General features: G+C 40.7%; 1 protein-coding gene across 1 annotated transcript in view; it reads left to right on the top strand.

Annotated features, from left to right (window-relative positions):
• The window catches only part of LOC122807660 (netrin-4-like), a 1595546-nt gene that overhangs the window by 666170 nt on the left and 903047 nt on the right, over positions 1 to 26329 (top strand). Inside the window, exon 4 of the mRNA XM_044078603.1 lies at positions 11851 to 11977. Within this exon, the coding sequence (XP_043934538.1) occupies positions 11851 to 11977 (127 nt within the window). The remainder of the gene's footprint in view (positions 1 to 11850; positions 11978 to 26329) is intronic.

Genomic DNA, 26329 nt, shown 5'->3' with positions numbered 1-26329 from the left:
CCCTAGGCAAAAGGGTTCCACAGTACCCCCCCCCCACACACACACACACACCACACCACCTGGTCTCCCCATACTGGTCTATTTATACCATTCAGTTTACTGGAAAAGGGCCTCTGCTAGAGCATCTCCGTAGGCAGCCACCTAGTTTTAAGGCTGGCTATGGCCATTATCATGTTGCCCACCCTCTGCAGTGGCTCAAGAAGACTGTTTTTCCTTCCTTTTCCCCACATCTTTAGCACTAGACTTCACTAATTCTAATGTGATGAAATCAACTAGGACAACTAATCAACTCTTTCTTGATTATTAATACAGAATATCACCATAGGTGATATCAAGAGTACTAGTCATACATTTTTATAACATGTACTGTCCACCAAAGACAATATTGCCATAGCTGTAAACCTCTTGGGGCAAGAAGTCTGGATAAAGCCTAAAATAATGGGGGGACAAAGGCCCAAAATAGGGACAAATTTTAAAATAACAGGGTGTATGTTAGTATACATTTCCTAAAGAATACCATGTCTGAATCTAAATCGTATGTCATTATTTATTGACTTAAGTTCTCTGTGAATTGCCAGGAAAGCACAGATTTTATGAGAAACAGGCCAAAAATATAAGGCAAAAGTCTGGACATTCTGTGAAAATCTGTACAATTGAAGATATGAATATTGCATCTGTCTAATCTGTCTTGAATCTTACAGCTTACTGTCCACATTCAACTGTTTTTGAGTCATGTGTCTATGCAGTCAGACCTCAAGGAAAGTTGAATCATTTGGCCTTCTGAATGCAAAGTTAGAAACAAAAATAGTATGGACTGATGTGCAACAGCTAGAGGGGAATTTCCTTTTCCTTACATTGGCACATGTTAATGTTAGAATAAGATTAGTAGAGGATGCAGATGACATAGCTATTTGCATACAGAATTTTTTTTGAGAATGGAGTTTGGTCTCTTGCATAAAACACTGTCTGTGTTTGTTTTGTAATGCCAGGTCATTGAGTTGATCACATTGCCTTGATCACTGAAAAATCATCTTTGGAAAACCAAACCACATACCACTGAAAACCAAGCAAAGGAATGAATGATTTGAACTACGCACTCACTTTTTTCACTGTTTCTTCCAACAGCACACCAAACTGCAGTCAGGGGAAGGTGGGTTGTCAAGTGTATTGGTGGGGTTGTATACCAGCTGAGCAACAGTTTTTATGTCTCACTGTAGTACAATAGTGATGAAGGGGAGGAAGTGTGACAGTACCAGGATAGACAGCAGAGTAGCACGGTTAATCCTACCTCATGATCCTGCACTTCTGAGAGCTGTGTTTTTTATGTTATTGTAGCGCACCAGCACTCTAGCGGAGGTGAGGAAGCAGAATGCTGATGTGTGCTGTCTAATTATATCGTGCATTTGGCAATCTAGAGGACAGTATTATGAGCAGGTAAAAGCAGAACAGCAGTAAACTCCCTACACGTGTATAGTACTTTAAGCCATTGGGAAGAAGCAGCATTATACAGAGGGGCACAGCAGCACTGTGTGCTTTACTCACGTAGCGTGTATTATGCACTAGAGCTGCATTCACAGAAGGAGGCCATCACTTTGCAAGGAGATTACAGGAACACACTCTACCCTATATTTACACAGACTACATGTAAGCCTGTGTAGGCACTCACTACACTGCACTATGTGGAAGGAGAGACACAGTGCTGCCCTGCTGTGTATCCTACATACAGACAGTGTAGTGAGAGATTACATAGCCATACACATGGGTACATAACTTCACCATACAACAGTATGGGACAGCAGTATTTAGTGCAGACCTCTGAACCCAGGCTAATGAGCAGCACTGTGCAGTGCTGTTCAACAGAGCTGTTCAGAAACATACTGAAATGTGTTACACTCATTGTTCCTATACACTGGCTGCCCATTTATATCTTATTTATGCTGTGTACTCTATACTACCACCAGGTGGTATTATATCCTGTCACATTATGGTCAGCAGTTGAGCTGAAATGGTAGCATACAAATAAATCAAATACATAGTACCTTTCCCCCCATGTATTTTGGTGCTGTTGTGTAATTACAGTGCTACCAGTGGGGAAACTGCATAGGGAGAGTGCATACGTAGAGCAAGCACTCATTCCCTGATTCAGAACAGTAACTGCAGTAATCCAGCACTCAGAAAATAAACAGCACACACCTCTTTATTGCTGGTACCTCTGAAATAAAAAAAAAAGCACACAAACAAGTTTCACAGTAGCACCTCCAGTTCAGTACTGCAAATCTTTTTTATTAACAGTAAGTACTTTAATCAAATGATTATTCATAATGTTTTTGTAATGGCTACATTAATACTGATTCACAACTGCTGCTGTGATTTTATTTTGACTTTTTCTTTATGCAGTGTCTCATGAAAGTGTTGCTGTCTGACATACAGAAAGTCGATGTAAACTTTTTCATTCTAAATTTGTGTTATGCTTGATTTAATGTCAGTTGGGATAGTGTTTTTGCTGCATAAGAAATAGTTCTGTTTTGCTTGTTAGAGCACACTGAAGATGCTACTTTAAACCCGTTTGTATTTATTTTTATTTTATTTTATTTATTTTACATTTGTTAACCGGGCTAGTCTGGCTGGATACATGTCCATTTTCAGCAGAGGCCCGAGGAGAAAAGCTCCACTATCAGACTAAGACAATACATGAGGAATACTTTACTAAATAAATCAATTTTTTAAAAAACAAAAACAAAATGTACAAAGACAAAATACAGTTTGCCTGGACTAATTTAAGTAGGTAACAAACAGAGTTCACATTATGTGGCTGAGGAGTTAAGCTCAGGCACAAAAATATAAAGTTGAGTTAAGGATATCTGTAGTAAAGCTAAATAATTTAATCATCGGTCAGAAGTCTAGAAGACAGATTCGGTAGTTAGCAGAGGAAAGAAACTGATGGTTACAAGTGTTAAAAAGCAAGTTAGAAGGTAAACAGGTAGATAGGTAGTAAAGCTATGGGAAAAAGGGAGAAAAGATAGATAGAAATTGTGGATAGAATATGGTAAAAGTATTTTAACATAGTTAAATGTTAAGAAAGTCAAGTTGAAAAGGAGAGTGAGGAAGCAGGATAGAGATGAAATGCTATGGTAGTAGGATAAAGATGGTCTAGGTATGGCTGGAAAGTAAATAGAGAGAGGATGGCTATACGGTGAAGTAGGCAATAAGATTGGAGAAAAGAGTGAAGGTCCAGTGAAGGGGCTGAGGATGTTAGTCTAGGTAAGAAAGGGAGTGGAAAATTGCGGATAGAATATGGTTACGTAGGGTAAAAGTATTTTAACATAGTTAAATGTTAAGAAAGTCAAGTTGAAAAGGAGAGTGAGGAAGCAGGATAGAGATGAAATGCTATGGTAGTAGGATAAAGATGGTCTAGGTATGGCTGGAAAGTAAATAGAGAGAGGATGGCTATACGGTGAAGTAGGCAATAAGATTGGAGAAAAGAGTGAAGGTCCAGTGAAGGGGGCTGAGGATGTTAGTCTAGGTAAGAAAGGGAGTGGAAAGAATTGCAAGTAGCAGACTGTTTAGAGTAATGAACAGTACTATGCTCAGTCAGGATTGGAGCAGGGGCGTATGTTTTTTTTATTTTGAAGCTGCGTACTATAAATTTAAATGTGAGAATAAATTGTGAGAGCATGATTTAAAATCCAAGCATATCCTGGCAAGTCCCTGTCATGCCCATGTGTTACCAAAAGGTAGCATGTCTAAACATCTCAAAATGGTGCAAAGGTCCGTAAGCATATCTGATTCTGTTTACATGTAGGACTGCCATTTATAAGCACCTTCTCACAGCATACAAATAAAGTCCCCTAACTACACAGTGCCCTGCCCCCAAGTACACTGTACAATGCCAAGAGTATCTGTAAGAATATTTTGAGGTGATATTATAGCAATAGAGACTGGGACTGAGTGTCTTGTTCCACATTCACTGCCTCTCTCACTGTCTCTCTGTTATATTTTATTGTCTCCCTCTCTTGTTCTAATAAGTGTGTGTGTGTGTGTGTGTGTGTGTGTGTGTGTGTGTGTGTGTGTGTGTGTGTGTTGTTTATAGATATACAGAAAGAACTACAGAATATACAGTGCAATTTTGGGGAGCAAGTAGACAAGTAGGGAATTGGGGGAGAGGGCAGTAGACAGGCTGGCAACATGCAGGCACAGTCCAGTGGTTATGATGATCCCTCTGTTCACCCAACTGTCCAGGTCTATGTTTGCTGTCAGCAAGAAAATAAGTAGGTGATTGCTGTGGCCGTTATGTGTTCCTCACATTGCCCATCTCATTTCTGTGGTCTCCTTGGTGTAACACATGCAGCCACCAAAGACCAGGAGATAGCTTTGTCCTCTGTGGCTGTAGGGATGCCCTTGCGAGTAAAGGGAGAACCGCTGCTGCTGCTTCCACGGGAAGGGCAGGTACAGATTCTTCACTTAACTGGGATAGCAACTGGGATTAGTAAGCCCTTGGTCTTTTTTCCAGGCGGATTTCTTGGAAAACTGAACATAATGAGAAAACGTTCAAGTGTCCTGTTTCTATTTCGATAGAAGATTTACTGGAATTTCTAAGGAGCTTATTATGGATTTTTCCTTGCCTTCTGTTTCTTCAGGCAAGAAAAGAGAAAAGGAAAGAGTCACCTCTCTTTTTGAACTGGATTTTCAGTCTGAAGAACAGGAATTACAGGGCAATGGATGTACCTCAGAAATTTCTTCTCAGTCTGAACATTCTTAATCTGAAGAAAGTATAGATCTGATTTTGTCAATTTTCGTTCTCTCCTCAACTGATATGTTCAGATCAAGTCCTCGGATCTGACTCAGCTGTTGCTAAATCTCGTGGCAACCAAAACCTCTTATAAATCTCCCTTACCCATAGTGCACCAACCCTAAGTTACCTCAGATCTTGTTTGCCACTTTTCGTGAAAGACATGATTGACCATAGTTCTCAAGCGTTTGTCAGGTAAGTGTTATTATTGTTATTGAAGTCTCAATTTTTTCTCATTTCTATAAAGTTTATCCTTACCATATCGTATAGTTAGTGCTTATTTAAATACTATTGTTAGTATTTCTCTTTCCTCCTCTGAGCTTTCGTACAGTGTGTACCTCTTAAAATACTATCATTAATATAGGTTCATAGGTTCATAGGTAGGTACTAGGCTATCTGCCCGAGGGCATTTATAAGCCTAGCCAGAGTGTGTCGGCTTTCGCCGCCCCATTGATTAATTAACTGATCCTCTGTCAAGCAGAGCCAATGAAGTGATCATAGGGGTGTATTTTCTGTTACCCATCCACTCGTCAAGGTTTCTCTTGAAGAGTGTTAGTGAGGGGCTCTGCTTGATGCAATTTGGAATTTTGTTCCAAAGCATGGGGAGTCTCTGTGACAGGAATCTATCCCTCCAGCATGTTCTATTTATTATTGTGGTGAGGTTTAGCTCACTAGAGTGCGTGGCTCGCAGTGACTTGGATTTCTTTAGGTGGAGCATGTCCATCAATTCTGAGTTGGACATAACTTTGTAAGTCAGGCAGAGATCACCTCTGAGAAAGCGATATACCACTGAGTACAGCCGGAGTTTTTTCAGTCGGGCTGCATAGGACATATGTTTGAGGCCAGTAATCCTCTTGGTGAGGTACTTTTGTGGTCTTTCCAGCTGTTGGAAGTGTCTTGTGAGGTACATCCCAAATTGGGCATTGTACTCTATGATGGGTCTAATGAGTGATGAGTAGAGGGGCACTGTAACCTCTTTATTTCTAGATGTGAACCCTTTAGTAATTAGATGGGCCACATAGAAGGATTTTCTAACTACTCTGGCAATATGATTGTCACAGGAGAGATTACTATCTACCTGGGTCCCCAGATCTCTTATTACCTCTTCTGTATTAAGGGGGCTGCCACCTATGTGGTAATTTGTGGGTGTTTTGTTTTTCCCAAATTTGATGACTATGCATTTTTTTGGCAATTAGCTTAAGGCCATGACGTTGACACCAGGTGTCCGTCTCAGTAAGGCCCTTTTGGAGGATGTCCGTGTCAGCCGGAGAGTCACTTATGGCTCTCAGTTTGCAGTCATCGACGAACTTGGTTAGCCATAGTCCTCCTGTGTTTACCTGTACTTCCGAGAAGTATATGCCAAACAGTAGGGGTCCCAGGACCGAGCCTTGTGGGACACCACTTGTGACTTGTTTAGAGTCGGACCTGGAGCCCGCTATTCTTACCGTGTGAGTTCTGTCTGTAAGCCAGTTGGCAACCTATCTCGTGACGTAGAGGTTTATGTTCAGGCTGGTGAGTTTTTCTGTAATACCCGAGTGGGGAATGGTGTCGAAAGCCTTGGCGAGGTCAAGGTAGACTGTGTGAACCACCTTTCCCTCGTCTATGCCCTTGGTGACTGTCTCAAAGAAGTCAACCAGGTTTAGTAGGCATGATCTGCCCTTAACATTTTTCTTCTTTCTACACTTGGTGTAGCCCTTTTATTACCATTGCTGGTAGTTTTTCTTTCTTCCTTTTTTCTGTCTTATATTAAAAAAAAATCTCTTCTTACTTACCTGTGCCCTTTTATAGTTTTGACTATGGTGGAAAAAGGCCCTGCTGGGTTTAAAAACTGCTTTATGTGGGCACAAACTTCTTATGTCTGATGCCCACACTATATGTGTGTGTGTACTGTCTGGGACTGTTACATCTTCAGGAAGATTGTTCCATATGCCATGGATTTATCCCAATAGCGCTTGTAGAATGGAAAATCAAGCTTATTTTAAAAGGCTTACTTCCTTCTGCCCTTGGGGAAGCCATATCTGGAGATCAGTCTCACAAATCTAAAACTAAACAAGTGAAAAGTTCTTCTTCGAAACCTTCTACATATTCCATGGTTTCAGAGTCAGTAGTGAAGACTTGAAGCACACACAGAAACTGATAAAAATGAAAAGGAATAAGTCCAAGAGGGAGGTCTCCACACTTTTTTATTAAACCAGTTTAGTACTTTTGAACAAAGTTAGACTGGACTTCATCAGAATGGATGGATGTGGTACCTCCACATGTGAAAGAGTCTTTACAAAAAAATTGTCCCAACCACCTGGAACGTGACATACCTCTCTATTGTACAGATTTTCACAGAATGCCCAGACTTTTGTCTCATGTTTTTGGTCTGTCCCTCTTACAATCTGTTTTTAGGGCAAATCTTTGACGACTGAAGACAGAAAATAAAGACAAACATTTGAGTTTCAGACATCATACCCTTTAGAAAATGTATGCTAATGCAACTTTCTAAGAGCAATATTTAAAAATTGTCCCTATTTTTGGGCCTTTGTCCCCCCGTTATTTATGGCTTGTCCACTTTTCTTGCTCCATGACGTTGAGAGGTATGCCACTGACCCTTTGAGTTAAGATCTGTGGACTCTACCAGAATTTAAGACCACGCTAAAAATGCAATTTAAACATATATCAGTGTGTACCTGATTCAGGGATACAGGTTAAGGAATAAGGAACCAGAACACTGGTACAACAGTAAGTTATATTTATCAAAATCCGTTATGAATATTGTAAATACTGCTGTTGATGAAAGCCTATTGTAAATCTGCAAATACCAGACTTGTTTTCTCTTGCTGTGAATATATACTTTTCTAAATGTTAACGCCACTGTTAATCAACAGATGATTTTACCTGTATGTTCGCTTGCTATATTTGTCTAATACTACTTATACTTCATAGAACATGGAAACTGGTTTCTGCTGTTGACAAGATAAAACTTCTTCTTCTTCATCTTCTTCTTCTTCTTTCAGTTGCTCCCATTAGGGGTCACCACAGCGGATCATCTGTTTCCATTTCTTCCTGTCCTCTGCATCTTGCTCTGTCACACCAACCACCTGCATGTCCTCTTTCACCACATCCATAAACCTTATCTTAGGCCTTCCTCTTTTCCTGTTACCTGGCAGCTTCATCCTTTTTCTCAATATACTCCGCATCCCTCCTCAGCACATGTCCAAACCAACGTAATCTTGCCTCTCTGGCTTTGTCTCCAAACCTTCTAATCTGGGCTGTCCCTCTAATATACCTATTCCTAATCCTGTCCACCCTCGTCACACCCATTGCAAATCTTAACATCTTTAACTCTGCCACATCCAGCTCTGACTCCTGCCTTTTTGTCAATGCCACTGTCTCCAACCCATATAACATAGCTGGTCTCACTACCCTCGACCTTCCCTTTCACTCTTACTGGTACTCGTCTGTCACAAATCACTCCTGACACTTCTCCACCCACTCCATCCGGCCTGTACTGTCTTCTTCACCTCTCTTCCACACTCACCATTACTCTGAACTGTTGATCCCAAGTATTTAAACTCATCCACCTTCACCACCTCTACTCCCTGCATCCTCACCATTCCTCTATTCTCCCTCTCATTCAGACATATATTCTGTCTTAGTCCTGCTGACCTTCATTCCTCTTCTCTGTAGAGCATATCTCCACCTCTTCAGGGTCTCCTCAACCTGTTCCCAGTTCTCACTACAAACCACAATGTCATCTGCAAACATCATAGACCACGGGGACTCCTGTCTGATCTCGTCTATCAACTTGTCCATCACCATTGCAAATAAGAAAGGGCTCAGAGCTGATCCGTGATGTAATCCCACCTCCACCTTAAACGCATCTGTCACTCCCACCGCAGACCTCACCGCTGTCAAACTACCCTTGCATATATCCTTTACCACTCTTACATACTTCTCTGACACTCCCGACTTCCTCATACAATACCACAACTCCTCTCTAGGCACCCTGTCATATGCTTTCTCTAAGTCCACAAAGACACAATGCAACTCCTTCTGACCTTCTCTGTACTTCTCCATCAATACTCTCAGAGCAAACATCGCATCTGTAGTGCGCTTTCCTGGCATGAAACCATACTGCTGATCACGAATCATCACGTCCCTTCTTAACCTAGCTTCCACTACTCTTTCCCATAACTTCATGCTGTGACTGATCACTTTAATCTCTCTGTAGTTACTACAGCTCTGCACATCACCCTTATTCTTAAAAATTGTACCAAAACACTTTTTCTCCATTCCTCAGGCATCCTCTCACTTTCCAAGATTTCATTAAACAATCTAGTTAAAAACTCCACTGCCATTTCACCTAAACACCTCCATGCTTCCACAGGTATGTCATCTGGACCAACAGCCTTTCCATTCTTCATCCTCTTCATAGCTGTCCTTACTTCCTGCTTGCTAATCCGTTGCACTTCCTGATTCACTATCAACACATCATCCAACCTTCTCTCTATCATTTTCTTCATTCATCAGCCCTTCAAAGTACTCTTTCCATCTGCTCAAAACACTCTCCTCGCTTGTAAGTATATTTCCCTCATTATCCTTTATCACCCTTACCTGCTGCACATCTTTACTAGCTCGGTCCCTCTGTCTAGCCAGTTGGTACAGGTCCTTTTCTCCCTCCTTAGTGTCCAGCCTTTCATACAACTCTTCATACGCCTTATCCTTAGCCTTCGCCATCTCTCTCTTTGCCATGCACCTCATCTCCTTATACTCCTCTCTAAGTTCTTCATCTCTCTGACAATCCCACTTCTTCTTTGCCAACTTCTTTCTCTGTAGACTCTCCTGTACTTCCTCATTCCACCACCAGGTCTCCTTGTCCTCCTTCCTCTTTCCAGATGTCACACCAAGCACCTTTCTAGCCATCTCCCTTACTAGCTCTGCTGTAGTTACCCTGCTATTCGGTAACTGTTCACTGCCACCCAGTGCCTGTCTTAACTCTTCCCTCAACTCCACCTCACAATTACCCTTTTTCAATTTCCACCATTTGATCCTTGGTGCTGCCCTCACACTCCTCCTTATCTTCTTGATCACCAATGTCATCCTACAAACCACCATCCTATGCTGCCTAACTACACTTTCCCCTACCACCACTTTACAGTCTCCAATCTCCTTCAGACTGGCTCTTCTACATAAGATATAATCCACCTGTGTGCATCTTCCTCCACTCTTGTATGTCACTCTATGCTCCTCCCTCTTGTTAAAATACGTATTCATCACAGCCATGTCCATCCTTTTCGCAAAATCCACTACCATCTGACCTTCTGCATTCCTTTGCTTAACACCATACCTACCCATCACTTCCTCATCCCCTCTGTTCCCTTCACCAACATGCCCATTGAAATCTGCTCCAATCACCACTCTCTCATACTTGGGTAGTCATCACCACTTCATCCAACTCACTCCAAATTTTTCTTTCTCCTCCATTGCACACCCAACTTGTGGAGCATATGCACTAACAACATTCATCATTACACCATCAATTTCCATCTTCATAAACATCACTCTGTCCGACACTCTTTTCACCTCCAAATCACTCTTAGCATACTCTTCCTTCAGGATAACTGTATGTCATTTCCCCACCCATCCACACTATGATAAAACAATTTGAACCCGCCTCTGATACACCTAGCCTTGCTCCCCTTCCATCTGGTCTCTTGCACAAACAATATACCAACCTTCCTTTTGTCCATCATATCAGCTAGCTCTCTCCCTATACCAGTCATACTGCCAACATTCAAAGTTCCAACCCTCACTACCACAGTCCTAGCCTTTACCTGCCTTTAGGCATGCCTTCCTCCTCTTCTCCTCCTTCGATCAACAGTAGCCCAATTTCCACCAGCACCCTGTTGGCCAACAGTACTGGTGGAGGTCATTGTTAACCTGGGCCTCGACCAATCCGGTATGTATATCTGTACTGTTGTCCACATGTATGATTTAGCAGAATTTTACACCGGATGCCCTTCCTGACGCAACCCTCCCCATTTATCCGGGCTTGGGACCGGCACAAAGAAATGCACTGGTTTGTGCATCCCCAGTGACTGGGTTGTTGATAAGATAAAACTACATAGACTAAAATGTGTATATGATGCTGCTGATGCTGATTCAAGTGCTGCTGTTGAGTTCGATAAAACAATATTATCATTTACTATTACAGTGACCATTCATTGAGGAGCTACTGCTTTAATTAAGTATTTTACGTGCAGTTGTATTTTCTGTGTAGCTAAGCAACATTGGTACTAACAACTTCATTTTTCTGTCTTTATGAATTAGTTTACATAGCAATACCTCCTTGTCTTCCTCGCTTCTTTATACCTACTCATAAAATCTGTTTCTTTTCATTAGATACATTCTTGTCTTCCTCGCTCCTTTATATCATATAACGTTTTTTTAACATCTTATGATATTTTATTTTAAACAGCCATTGTCCCATTATATAACAGAACCATCAAAACCAGGCTTCTCACTGCAGTAGATGAGTATAGAAATGTGTTTAGGGCGCTTTGTTGTGAAACTGAAGCCTGTTTTTTGAATATTATCATTTCTGACTTGTAAATGATCTAACCTAAAGCAAGTAATTTAGTTTTGATGTGCTTCACCTGTCATATAAAACAGGAATGTTGATATTCTTGTGGATGTTAATATAAAATCTGTTAATAATGACTTTATGATAGCTACACGACGAATAAGAATAATAAAAAGATTTAAAGAAGAAATTAGAAATAAAGTAACATTAGCTGTTGGAGTACATTTGTGATTCCAGTGAAGGTGCTGTTATTAGTTTATCAACATATAAAAAACAGAGACAAGTATTGCCTTTATGCCTAATATAACCATATTGTTGTTTAGCTTACTGTATACTTCAGCAGTTTGTTTGTTTGTTTGCAAAGAAATTGAATTAATTTTCTTTTAACCTTCAACTTTTTCCTTTGATTTTTTTATTATTTTGTTAACAATATGCAATGCATGTTGAAATATACTAAAGTTTGTGACATGGGTATTTTTTATTTTTTTAGATGTATGGGAAGTGTGTGTGCCAACACAACACAGAAGGTGATCACTGTGAAAAGTGTGCACCACTGTATAATGATCAGCCTTGGAGACCAGGAGATGGAAAAACTGGAGCCCCAAATAAGTGTAAAAGTAAGCTAGATGCCATAACAGTATACATAGTACTATGCTAGAGACTATTTAAACTTTTAACCCCATTTGGTGATTAAAGTGTCTTTTCTAAAACTCTTAAAATGGAAGCACAGTTCTCTGTGACCTGAGGAAATCAGTTCTCTATAATGTCCAGTATGGACTTTGCTTCTTTGATGTTATTCCTGATTTCCTAAAATGCTTTTAATTTCTCAGGCTGTTCTTGGGTATTAACTTTGTAAGCAGCAGGTTATGCACATTCAGAAAGCAGCATTCTTTGTGATCTGATACCAAAGGGAATGGCAGTAGTAAAATGTATCCCATGAATAATGATTTAAATTTGTTAACTTTTATTTCTTCCTATACTATATGCATTGAAAAATAATTTAATTGGACTGAAATTCTATGTTTCTCTTGAAAGCAAATCACTAATGCCTGGTGTGGCATACATACCTAAAAGCTAAATCAAGTGAAATACATTTGTATGTGTCTGGGGTGGCTGTCATTTCTGAAATATCTCAGAAACACAAGTTATGGTGTAAGAAGTTTGAAAATCTGTCTTTCATAAATATGATTTATGCAAAGACAGTTGTGGTCATGTGTAACTTTTAGGGAAGTTAGAGTTGTATATTCTAACTTAAAAGCAGAATTATCTATGGTATATATTACTGATGTTTTCATTTCCCAGAAGCATAAATCCCATACCTGACCCTCTTCATAAACAAGAGAATGGATGGATAGTTTTTTTATCATTGCATTTACATGCTATTTATCCCAGTTAGGATTTAGTCTTGATAAACAGTTGTAGTTGTTGTTTCTTTAATATCAAACATCCAAAAATATAGATTAATAACTTATGCTTCTTTTCTGTTTGCATCCTTGGCTTCAGATATGATAAGATGACAGATTTAGTAAGTGTGGAAAAAGGACTGCTTTTGTAAAGGGTGGATCTGATGTTGACAATCTTCATCTATTCTTGACTGATGAATTATGGTTCTGACCCTCGGAACTGATCCAGCCATTATACAGCCCCCGGCAGTCAAAAAACTCTCGAGCTAGTAGTCTACCCATAATGCCCATCTCTACATTACATCAGATCTCGTTTGCCGCTCTTATAGAAAAGACGCGTCGGCCTCTCTCTCGCAGCTAAGTACTTTTATAACTTTATTCCATTTCACTAATAGAAATAATTGATCCGTGTCTACCCTTTCTCTTCATGTGAGTGCTACTTTCCTTAACCTGTAGCCTTGGGTATATTCTGCCTACCATGGTTGGTAGTTTCCCTTTCTAACTTTTCCTGTACCATTGATAATCTCTCCTACCATCATTGGCAGGTTTCTTTCCTTTCAAAAACTGAGCAATTTTGTATTTCTTGATTTTTTTTTGCCCTTTCTAGTCTTAAAATGGCAGATAAACCAAGGTCAACCCTGGGTTTAAACAGTGTCAGGACTGTGGCAGGAAAATGCCAAATATGGGCGGTCATGAAAAATGTGTGTACTGCTTGGGAGTTTCTCATCTTGATGTAGGGTGCTCTGTCTGCCTGTTCTTCAGTAATAGAGCTCTGGTGGAGCATAGAAACAAATTAATCCTTAAAGGGCTTCTTAAGACCCCTTTCGAGGAAGCTTTGTCCAAGGCCGACCAGTCTCCCCAGGCTTCTGGTGCAAAATCTACTTGTTCAGTGCCGACATCTCCATCAGCACCGACATCTAAAAAACATAAACACCCCCTGACTGGTTCCTCTTCTGAACTGAAATCCAAGGTTCCAAAGATTTTGGAACGCTCTGACTCCTTGGCACCAGCATCTTCCTCTGTGCCATCAACACCGACTACGACACCGATTCCAGCAATAACTTCTGCCTCGGCACTGACTGTTTTATTTGCCATGTTGGTACCAACATCTCCTGCGGCACAGCAGCTCTTACCCTCTGCCCCAGTGCCGAAGACTGAATCTTCCTTGGCACCCAGGACTACATAGTCACCATCCATTAACCCCTTTCTAGGTCAGCTCCCTAGCCCCTCCATAGAGAGACCTCAGTCTCCCTTGGGGTTGTCCGTTCACTCCACCAGGAGTCTTTCTGAAGTTGATATGGTGAGGTTGGTAGAGCAGCTTCTGACAGCTAGGGGTCTTCCTCCATCTTCTCAGCCATCTCCCCCTCCTGGGGCAGGGGAATTCTCTCCCAGTACTCCCATATATATTCCTCTTCTGACCTCTTCACAGGCTTTAGAGCTCTTGACACCATCCACACAGACTCCTGTGGTCTTGGTGCAGATATCCTACTTGTCTTCGGTTCCAGGCACGGCTCTGACTCTCTCGGTGCCTTTGGAACTGATGAGTCTCTGGGATCGGGCCTCCACCGTTGGATTTGGAGGGTTAGAGTCAGCTCCTGTTTTTTATTTGGAGCAGATCTTACCACTTCAGACTGTGATGGCTGTGGGCCCTTCCTCAGCTCTGGCTCTGCAGGTAGGTCTCTCAGGTTGGGGTGTGACCCCAGTTCTGAGTTTGCCTGTCTTGGTTTGGGGCTCCCATCCCTCCTTGGGGAGTCTGCCTTCCGAGCTATGGAGAGAGCCTTGGCCCCTGCTTCTTCCTAGGTGGCTCCTGTGTCTCACCCCTTGACCCCCGCTTACCCAGACCTACCACCAATCTCCATGTCTGGACAGCAAGCTCCAAGGATGCAAGACATACAGACCAAGGGTCACCCCTCTTCCAAGTCCTCTCCTGATATTCCCACTGAAGAGGCCCCTTGGAAGAAGTTGTGTAAGCGGAAACACCTAGACTCCCCTGAAGATTCCGTCACTGAGAACACGGATTTCAGTGATGGGGAGGGTTCCTCCCAGTCACCCCCAGAAGATGTCTTCTTTGGAGACATCCTGAAGATCCTTAAACAGAGTGGTGACCAGAAGCCCAAAGACCCTTCCTCCGAAGAGTCTGTGTACTTGCAGGCCTTTGGAACTCACCAGTGTACTTCCTGGATGAATCCTCCTGCTGAGGATCTCATTAAACTGATCGCTCAGTGGGCTTGGAAGGCTCTGGACTGGATAGAACCAGTTCCCCGGAGACCAGATAAAATATTGTCCACTCACAAGGGTCATCAGCACTGGGCGAAAGGGTTAGCAGTAGATGCCATGGTGGTAGTGGCTACCACTAAAAAGGAACTGGATGAGGAAAGTTCCACTGTACATCTCCCTAACCGGGAATCTAGGGCGATGGACAAATTTGGGAAGTGGGTTTATGCATCATTGCTCTTTACCATTAGGTCCTTAAATTTTTTGGCACATTTTAATAGGCTCCAGAGGGATCTGGTCAAGAAGCTGTCAGATACCCTAGCAGGAACTGTAGCCAAGGGGGTCCAACAAAAAGTGGCCTCCTAGTTAGCTATCCTGGAGTCTATCTCAAATTAGTCCATGATGCTAATTGCACATGCAGCCGAAAGGGTGACCAGGTCAGCAGGTTCAGGCATTGCTATTTGATAACATGCTTGGATGTGTCTCTGTGAGTTTGCAGAGCCATTCAAGTCTTCCTTCTTCATTGCACCCTTTGATGGATCCTCCCTGTTTGCCCCCAAAGTTAAGAAAACTCTATCCAGGTGTGAGAAGGATGGAAAGACCCTGTCTGCAGTGGGAATATGTTTTTCTGCTCCCCAATGAGCCTATTCCATGAATCAAAGGAGTGGGAAGATGTGGTTCAAGAAGTCTCAGAGGCCTTTCCTGGACACATGTGGTACAGACTCCTCTCGGGGCAGAGGGGGGGGAGTTCCAATGGAAGACGCTGTCCTACAGGCAGAGGTGGCCCGCAGAACCAGGGTTCCAGAGAGTCCTTCTCTGGCCAACCCTATCAGTGCTCCTGAAAGGAGGCCCAATTACTTGCCTCTGGAGGCAGTCAGGGGCAGATTTTATCTGCACCCAACCGCCTGGCAACAAATAATGACAGAGTGCTAAGAATTATTTCCAGATGGTATCTTATTCCTTTCATTTTTTATCCAAGAACTCGAATAAGACTCCGCAATGTTCCACCCAGTCAGAGGGATCAAGCAGCCTTGGAAATACAAAAGCTGGTAGAAAAAAGAGTCATCCAAGAAGTCCCAACAGAACAGATAGGATCTGAATTTTGCTCAAGATTCTTTTTAGTGCCAAAAGAGACATGGGACTGGAGGCCAGTTCTGGATCTCAACATTCTAAACAATTTTGTTCAACAGTCCAAATTCTGGATGGTCATGGTTCAGTCAGTACTTCCCTTTTTAAAGAAAAATGATTGGATGTGCTCTATAGGCCTTCAAGACACATACTACCACATAAAAATGGACAAATGCTCGAGAAGGTTTCTCTGCTTCCAGCTGGGAGCCAGTCAGTATCAGTTCAGGCTGATGGCCTTTGGTCTCACCACAGCCCTCAGGATGTTCACTATATGTATGGCAGAAGTAGCAGCTCACTTGAGACTGCACATATTTCAGATGTTTCCATATCTAAACGATTGGCTGATCACCACTTCCACCAGGCGTCTACTGCTTCAGGCAACAGATCTCACCATACAATAGGTCCTGCAGCTAGAAATCACAGTTAATTTTATAAAGTCTCAACTGACCTTCTCTAAGAATGTGGAATTTATTGGAGCTCATCTCAATACTCTCTCTTGTATGGCTTCTCTGCCTCCCCACAAGCTGCAGAAAATAAGATCTCAAGTTCATTCCCTTCTGGGTTCAAATAAAGTACCAGCTGGGCTAGTGCTTCAAGCATTAGGGTCCATGGCAGCGGCTGTCACTCAGGTCCCACTAGCAAGATTTTATGTGAAATTACTACAGTGGCTTCTTGCCAATCAATGGTCCATTCTAACCCATCCAATGAACCATCCCATACTCATTACAAGCCGCTGCAGAAAGGATCTGTCCTGGTGGATGGAATCCAATCATATCCTTTTGGGCCACCCCTTTGTCCCTTCTCAACCCGAGGCCATAGTGACACAGATGGGGTGGGGGGCATTATCTGGGAAAGATAGTCCAAGGCACTTGGTTCCCGATAGAGACCAATCTGCATAATCAATGTTCTGGAGCTGAGGGCGGTGCTACTAGTGTTGCAAGCATTCCATTCTGCCCTACCTCAGGGAATAACTGTGATTCAATCAGACAATGTGTTCATAGTCTGGTACATAAACAAACAAGGTGGAACAAAATCCTATCCCTTGTGTCGAGAAGCCCTCTGAGTGTGACAATGGGCCATTGCCTCTGACCGCGTTCTGATAGTAATGCACATCCCAGGGAGTTCAAACATGATAGCGGACAAATTAAGGAGATGTATTCTACTGCCTCATGAGTGGTATCTCAATCCCAAGGTAGCAAAGAAGATCTTTCATTGCTGGGGCCAGCCTTGCTGCAACCTTTTTGCATCACCCCAAAACAACAGGTGCAAAAGCTATTTTGCCCTAATCCCCCCACAGGGGGAGTCCCTGAGAGACGCTGTTCTCCTCAGTTGGCCCCTGGGTCTCCTTTATGCCTTTCCCCACTTCCCTCTAATCCCTCTTTTCCTCAAGAAAATATCCAGGCTGAGAAGCAAAGTAATACTCATTGCACCCTTCTCGCCTTGACAAGTTTGGTTTCCCTTCCTATGGCCTCATCTTGGTCACCATCCATGGATTCTGGACCCAGTTCCAGAAATTCTATCTCTCCCTAAGGGACTGGTGCATCCCAATCTTCAAAGTCTTAAGCTAGCCGGCTAGTTCCGCCAATTCCATTAGTTACCAGGCATTATGATATTCCATCCCCAGTACGAAAAATCTTACTGTCATCCCATAAACCATCCACCAGGAATCTCTATCTCAGTAAATGGAAGAGATTTTCAATCTGGGATTTGACAATGGCCTCGGCCCTTTTTCAGCCCCAGTGGAAAACGTTTTGGAATTTTTGCCAATTCTTTTTGGTGAGGGAGCTTCTGCTTCCACTGTTAAGGTCAATCTAGCAGCCTTCTGTTACTTTCACAATGGTTTCAGAGATCTGCCTTTAATGTCTCACAGACTTTGTAAGGTCTTCCTCAAGGGAACTTTCTGCTTAAAGCCCCCATTTAAGGACCCTCTACCACCATGGGACTTAACTATTGTTTTGCAGTCTCTGGTAGCTTCTCCTTTTGAACCAGCGGCTACTTGTGACTTGAAGTTTCTGTCTTGGAAAACACTTTTACTTATAGCTGTCACATCTGTGAGATGAGTTTCTGAATTGCAAGCCTTATGTTTAAGCCCCCCTTACTGGATTTTCCATAGGGATAGTTTTGCACTCGGGGCTAACCCATCCTTTCTTCCAAAGGTAATCTCAGAGTCCAACATTAATCAGACTATAGACTTACCTGTCTTCTTTCCAAATTTTTCTAATAAAGGTGAATATTTCTTACACCTGTTGGATGTTCACAGACAATTGTTTCTATCTCAACAGAACTAAAGAAATTAGGAGGTCAGACCAATTATTTGTTTCTTTCTCTAGTGCAACCTTAGGAAAATCTGTCTCTAAGATTAACTTGTCAAAATGGTTAAGAGATTGTATTTCCTTCATTTATAACAAGAAGGACCTAACAATTCCACGACCAGTGAAGGCACATTCCACTAGATCTATGGCTACTTCAGCTGTCTTCCATTCTAAAGCTTCCATGAGTGAATTATGAGCAGAAGCAGCGAATTAGGCTATTCCGCATACCGTTATTACTCATTACAAATTGGACCTGGTCTCCAGGAGAAGAGCAGCCTTTGGTTCTATGGTTCTCAGGAATATCCTTCCATAGGGCCACACAAGATGTAAAGTAGCTGGGGACTCTGTCCCATCAGTCAAGAATAGATGAAGACTGACAACATCAGATAAAGAAGTTATGTCTTACCATAATGTTCCATCTGTGTTGTCGATCTTCATGTATTCTTGGTGTCCCACCCTCCTTTCCCCCTTCTGTGGATTCCCGGTGGAGCGACCTATTGTCCTGGGTCTCCTGTTAGGTTTTTCCTTGGACATGGCTTCCTTATTTGGAATTAGTTTCCTTCTTTTCTTCTGTAATTTTGCAAACCCGATCTGAGGTAATGCAGAGAGGGGCATTATGAGTAGACTACTAGCTTGAGAGCTTTCTGGCTGACGCAGGCTATATAACGGTCGGATGAGTTCTGAGGATCAGAACCGCACCCCATCAGTCAAGAATAAATGAAGATCTACAACGCATATAGAACATTATGGTAAGACATAACTTCTTTTTTGTAATTCAGGTTTGTGTCTTGTCTCATGATTTTTCTTTTAATACACATGCAAGGTTAATCTTCCTAGGAGTTACATTATTTTATTTGGTTTGTATAGTCACTCATTCTTTTGCATACTGATTACTCACCTTGTGTGAACTATAGGAAACAATTATAAAAGAAAATGACAAGTTTACTACATGAGGTTTCATTCAACACCGAGATGTAGTACATGCATAGGTTACGTTTATTCACTTAAATGGAACTTCTACAGCTTATCCCACTAACAGTTGCAATTGTCACTTGGTGAATTATGTGTCTGACATTATAACACTTGTTTTAAGGCAGTAAGTTACTTAGAAACTCCATAATGCACCTGACACTGTTGCAAAGAGGAGACAGAGCTATGTGTGATTAAAAAGCTTTTTTAAATGTCTGGAAAGTAGAGATCTAAGTGGTTAAGGCTGTGAGATAATAGCAAGCTTCATCTTGTACTACTTACTAGTACTTACACACATCATAACGCTGAGTCAAATGCTTAAACAAGCCAAGTTTCTTAGGTCATTCCCCGTCTTGCTCTCCCACTGTAAAGCAGATGATTGTTCTAGTTAGTGGGTCTTACCTGTTGAAAATTATTTTGTAGTAGACTGTTCTATTTATTTTTTATTCATTCCTTTGTAGGATTGTTAACTAGATAAGATGTAAAGTTAAACAAACCATGTCCTACCAAGAACAGAACCACACGCAATAAATAAAATTAAATAAATAAAAAGATATGCATATATATATATATATATATATATATATATATATAGATAGATAGATATAATCTGTAAATATATATATATATATATATATATATATATATATATATATATAAAATCTAAATATATATATAGATAGATATATAAAATCTGTAAATATATATATATATATATATATATATATATATAATCTGTAAATATATATATATATATATATATAATCAGTAAATATATATATATATCTATATATAGATATAGATATATATATATATATATATAAATCTGTATATATATATATATATAGATAGATATATAAAATCTGTAAATATATATATATATAGATAGATATATATAATCTGTAAATATATATATATATATATATATATATATATATATATATATATATATATATAAAATCTGTAAATATATATATATATATATATATATATATATATATATATCTATATATATAAGCAAGAGTATGACAGAAGAGCTTCTTCATTGTCCTGTAAAGAAAACAACTGTATATAGTGCAGTATAGCTGTATATGTTGTGCACAAAGTGTGAGAGATTACAGGAATTCAGATTGGTGCAATGGTCAAGAGGATGTTTCCCTTTTTAATGCTAAAAACACAAGCATGGTTAGTATCTAGGCAGTGGAGGCCTGGATAGCTGGGGGGTCATGATGGTGAAAAATTGTAATGGTGGCTGTCCTACCTTTTCTGGGTATTAAGGAATGTTGGTCTTATGCTTAGATTCTGTCATTTGTCAGTATATTGAGAAACACCACTTCACAACCACATGTGAAATAATGTGACTGTGTGGCTATTGTCAAACACAAATTATTGGACTGACAAGGACAGCCTTCAAAAACAGGAATACTCTTGTCTTAATTGAACTTTTTCACACTAGATTAATGATTGCTAATTTCAACAAATTATGTACTTATACAATATTACAAATCTTCTTAACAGGATCAGTAATCAAATGAATTGGATGTAGATGTGTTTTGTACCATCCAAGGGAACAAACAAATTAATACAAACAATTAAAGCAGGAAAGAATAACCAATAACTTCTTGAGGGGTGTGACCCTCTTACATCAGAATCAGTGAATGGGTCAATTATGAGTAAGAAAATGAAGTAAAGAAGCTAACCAAAGTGGAATGAATAAATATTAATGAGGACTGCTTGCCTTACTCCTGCCACTGGAGTATACAGAAATCCAGCATTAAAATTACCAAAGTGAACCAAGAATGGCAGGTAAATCTTATGTTGTTATCTGATGTTATGCTATTGAAATGCAAAAAAAAAAAAAAAAAATCAGTAAATGCATAATTATATTCAGCAGGCCAAAAAAAACTCTATCAATCAACATTATGTTAGAAAACAAACTAGAAAAATGGGAATGAGTCCAGCTGCGTTACATAGAGTAAACCCTGACAATGCTGCAGATAGTCTGTGTTTCAGGGCTTTGAATAGTGCCACGGTAAGCTGAAGAGGTAGACAGCGGCAGTGAACATGAGCAGCATTCGTTGATTTGCCCCTTCTGGGCAGAAGGTGGTGATTTAACCCTACTGCCAGACACCTGCACAAGAGTATATTGGTACATTTGGTAACATAGGTATGGCCAAGTGACTCCACACTGAATGGAAGCAAGGAAGACTTATTCAAGAGTGCACAATAGCTCAGCTAGGTAGTAGCAGCATGTAGCACAAGTCATGGCTGCTGTGGGGAGGAGTAGGGTAAGTAAAGGGGGGGATTCCATGATTTGGTAGCGTGGCCTAGTCTCTAGCTCCAAAATCTTGCCTCTTGGGACTAAATGAGCTGAAAAGGCTGTAACGTCATGCAGAGAATGAAAGGTCTCTAGAGTTTTACCCTGCTTGAGGAATGAATGGACCTGATTCCCATCTCAGATGGAGGACCAAACAGTTCATTTCTGAGCAAAAAGGAAATACATTCCTATGGATTCAGAAAGAATTCCACCACTGGTTGTAAGAGCTGCAGCCAAAAGGAACTGTTTCCATGATGCAGAAAAATAGGATTCAGAGATGTGTTACCTGCAATAAAAGATACCTCATTGTTTTTAATTTGCATGCCTCAAATTTGCCTTTAACTACCACAAGTGCAAATCAGCACTTTTCTGCAGCACTGCTGGCCCATGCATTGCGTTGGCACATGTCCCCATTCACTCTCTAACACACATGCGCACATTCAGATACACACACACGCACCAACATACCTCTTACCTGTCCCTGGGCTGACAGAATATCCTTGATGTCTCTTCTTATCCTTGTCCCTGCCCTCACAAATCAGTCATTCAGTCAGCAATACCAGACATCAGTTTCATGCTTCTTATTGATCATAAAGTGCATTCTCTTGCTGTACCTATTTCTCTTTTAATATTTCAAGTGAGATCCAATAATAGTTTTATTATTCTCCCTGGTGTCATTTAATGTCTGACTTTGTATTGAAGCATCCCCCCCAGCCGTCCTTAGGCATAGGCCAACTAGGCAGCTGCCTAGGGCACCGCTGTAGTAGGGATGCTTTTCCAGTATTTATTTGGTGTAGTTAGACCAGGATGGGGGTACCAGATGGTGTGGTAAGGGGTGCCATGGAACCCTTTTGCCTAGGGCACCAGTTGATTTAAAGCCGCTCCTGATCCCCCCATGTGGACGCACCTCAATCCCTCTCAACTGTGACTGATTTTGCAGGAGACTCATGCTGTTGCATTTTATAAGTGCCCTGTGCCTCATAATTCATGGATACTTACAATTTTCGAATAATGCCAGATATTAGACTTTCATACTTATTAATATATAAAACATACCCTGCTATATGGGTTAAGGCTCCTGCTTGAAAAGTTGCTTTCTGTGTCAAGGGTGTGAGGTTTGGACCCCCCCCTTTACTTTATTTATTTATTTGTTTATTTCTTTTATTAACAATGATGTAGATAATATTTTAGAGGTATTCCTAGTGTCTAGTGGTGACACAGAGGACTAACACAGTGTGTGTGAGTGTTACTGGTACATGTTTCTAATGTTTTTAAGCACCTTTAGGATGCACTATATAGAGTTTCCCTGGTGTCTAATGTTCCCCTAATGTTGCAAGATTTGCATGTTGTTCTGTGGAAATGTGGAGGTATGACATCCGCTCACATGACTGTACTCACAGACATACTCAACTATACATATACATATATACACACTTACTCTGTCTATCCCCTAACTAACCCCCAAACTGTGACCTCACAGGCAAACAGACACACACACAGAAACAAAAGCACTCACCTTACAACACTCATACCTCTACATAAACTCACACACACACACACACACACACACACACACACACACACACACACACACACACACACACACACACTACGCGTGCACACAGACATCCCAGCATGACCTGACCACTAACATGAATGTGGGAATGCATGTTATCCAACTCTGGTAACGTTACAACAAGATGGAACAATGAGTCCACAAATTAAGGTGAAACAGGTGAAATGGGAAGCATCTGATCACTTAACATATGAAGATACTTTGGAGCCTTCGGTAGTTCATTTGAAGATGCACAGCAAGTGAAGGAGCAGTAAACAGTGGCAACTCTGATGCAGCCAATGTTGTGGAGTGATAGGCCAGTGAGTTCCCATATAAAAGAGCAATAGATGCCACAGGATGCTGCTGAAGAGTATATGTCACAGGATGATATTCTGGAAGATTCTGTAGAATGCCTGCAGGAAACAGAGAACAAAGAATGTGCTCTCAGTTTAGAAGAAAATTGTCCAAGGGAAGAGTTGCATCACTTAATAGAGATGGTTAGACATATTAAGAGTGATGAAAGAAATAGAGTACAGAAAGTCAATACGACCCAAAATGTTAGGAGTCTGATAAAACAAATGAACACAGAAATCAAGTCTGTTAACAAAAAATCTTGTGATATAACAGAAGTAAATAGGCTATTTTAACTGTGCAGCTAAATTAATAACAGATAAAGCCTTACCACAAAAACATAGAGTAACAAGAGAAAGGAAGGGAAGACATCAAATGCCAGTATGGAAGCCTTGAATAGAGAAAATTATCAAGCACTTAAGTCAAAAAGGGTCATTGTTAGAAGAGTATAGAAGATGGTACAGATCAACAAAAATACTTAGAAAGATAGACACCAATGTGCAGTATTAGAAACAGACCAGGATCTATCATACACTATTGCAAATAATGAACTAAAGATATTAGCACAGGCAGAACAATTTAGAAGCTACGCAAATAAATATAAAGGAAAAATACAAAATAAGCAATTCATTGATGACCCAGAATTGGGAAACAACAAAAGCAAAAGAAACACCACCAAAAAAGAAGAAATAGACACATTTTGGAGAAATACCTATTGAACATAGCAAAGATGCTAAATGGATAGAAGTAAAAGAAATAGTAAGAAGTTCAAATATACATATTAAGAAATGGGATAAGTAAAGGCCAGAGAAATTTAAACAAAATTAAGAAAAGCTCTTAAATGGAATACCCCAGGCTCAGATGCAGTACCTAACTTCTCCCTAAAAGTATTAACATCTTTACAAGATTTAGCCCTGAGTAAGAATGTCTTATGTGCACATTCTGAGCAGACACCAACCTAGTTAACAAAAAATAAAAAAAAAATACTCCTCCTTAAGAGTGAACCTGCAAGCTATCCTAAAAACCATAGATCAATAATTTGCCTTCTGATGATGTGTAAACTATATAGTGGAATTGATGCCAACAGATTATATTGTCATTTAGAAGAAAACTCAATTATGGCAGTTTAACAAAAGTGTAATAAAAGAGTGTCATAGGTTCATAGGTTGGTACTAGGCTATCGGCCCGAGGGCATATACAAGCCTAGCCATAACAATTCCCTGGCTATTTCTTCTCACAATATTTACTTCCCTGGACCCCTGTCTAGAAGGGAGACTGACGTGATCCCTGGGGTGAATTTCCTATCTCCCGTCCAATCATCAAGGTTCCTTTTGAAGAGGGACAAAGAGGCGCTCTGCTTGACATGTATGGGCAGTCTATTCCAGAGTATGGGGAGTCTCTGGGTCAGGAACCTATCCCTCCAGCATATTTTGTTCACTGTGATGACAAGGTTTAGATCCCTGGAGCGTGTGGCTCTGAGGGATTGGGATTTCTTTACATGTAGCATGTCCAACAGCTCTGGGTTTGACATGACCTTATATATTAAGCAGAGATTGCCTCTGACTAGACGATATGCAACAGAGTATAGCTGGAGTTTTTTTAGATGGTCAGCATAGGGCATCTGCTTTAGACCTGTGATTCTTTTAGTGAGGTATTTCTGAAGCCTTTCCAGTTTAGTTTCATAGTTTCATAGTTTAGTACTAGGCTATCTGCCCTGGGGCATTTATAAGCCTAGCCATAGTGATGTGGCTTTCACCACCCCATGTAATGGTACAAAAGTGTACAGAATAGATTTAGAATACTGTGCCTCTGTCTAGTAGTGACACAGTGAAGACCCCCTTACATAATAGGATTAGTTTACTGTGCCTCTGTCTAGTAGTGACACAGAGATGACCCCCGGGGTAAACCTACGATCTCCCATTAACAGTTTTTGCAGATGTCTTGAGCGGTACATACCAAACAGGGCATTGTGTTCTATAATGGTTCTAATGGTTCTAATGAGGGATGAGTACAGTGGGACAATGACCTCCTTTTTTCTGGATGAAAAGCCCTTAGTGATGAGGTGTGCCACATAGAAGGATTCTGTGACTGTTGTGGCGATGTGGTTATCGAAGGTGAGACCACTGTCCACCTGTGCCCCTAAGTCTCTTATCACACTTTCGGTGTTTAGTTTACTGCCACCTATGTGGGAATTCATGGGTACATGGTTTTTCCCAAAGGGGATAACTATACATTTCTTGACACTGAGTTTGTGCCCATGGCTCTGATACCAAGCTTCTGTTTCTGTAAGGCCCTTTTGTAGAATATCCACATCATTTGGGGATTCAATAATGGCTCCCAGTTTGCAGTCGTCTGCAAACTTTGTTAACGAGCAAAAGATCATTTGTTGTTAAATAAAGTTATAATGGTGAATTGTAAAAAGGGGAAGAATCTAAGTATGGCATGGATAGATTGCAAAAAACATTTGACAGCATCCCACATTCATGGATAAAGGAGTGCTTATAAATGTATAAGATAGGCCCTACATTGATCAATTACATTACAGTGACCATGAAACAGTGACAAACCATTTTGCAGCTAAGCCATGATAAAGGATAAATTATTATCCCAGGGATACAAATTCAAAGGGGGATATTCCAGAGTGGCTATTTGTCACCACTGCTCTTGCCAGAATAAAAGGTCTTGTGTTACTATGCATTTTCTGAAGGCTGTGAAGTCTG

Source organism: Protopterus annectens, chromosome 7.part1 (assembly GCF_019279795.1).
Source record: "Protopterus annectens isolate FY-2018-M chromosome 7.part1, PAN1.0, whole genome shotgun sequence".
Classification (NCBI taxonomy): Eukaryota; Metazoa; Chordata; order Ceratodontiformes; family Protopteridae; genus Protopterus; species Protopterus annectens.
The sequence above is the reverse complement of the archived record's forward strand: the minus strand, read 5'-3'. Positions and strand labels throughout refer to the sequence as shown.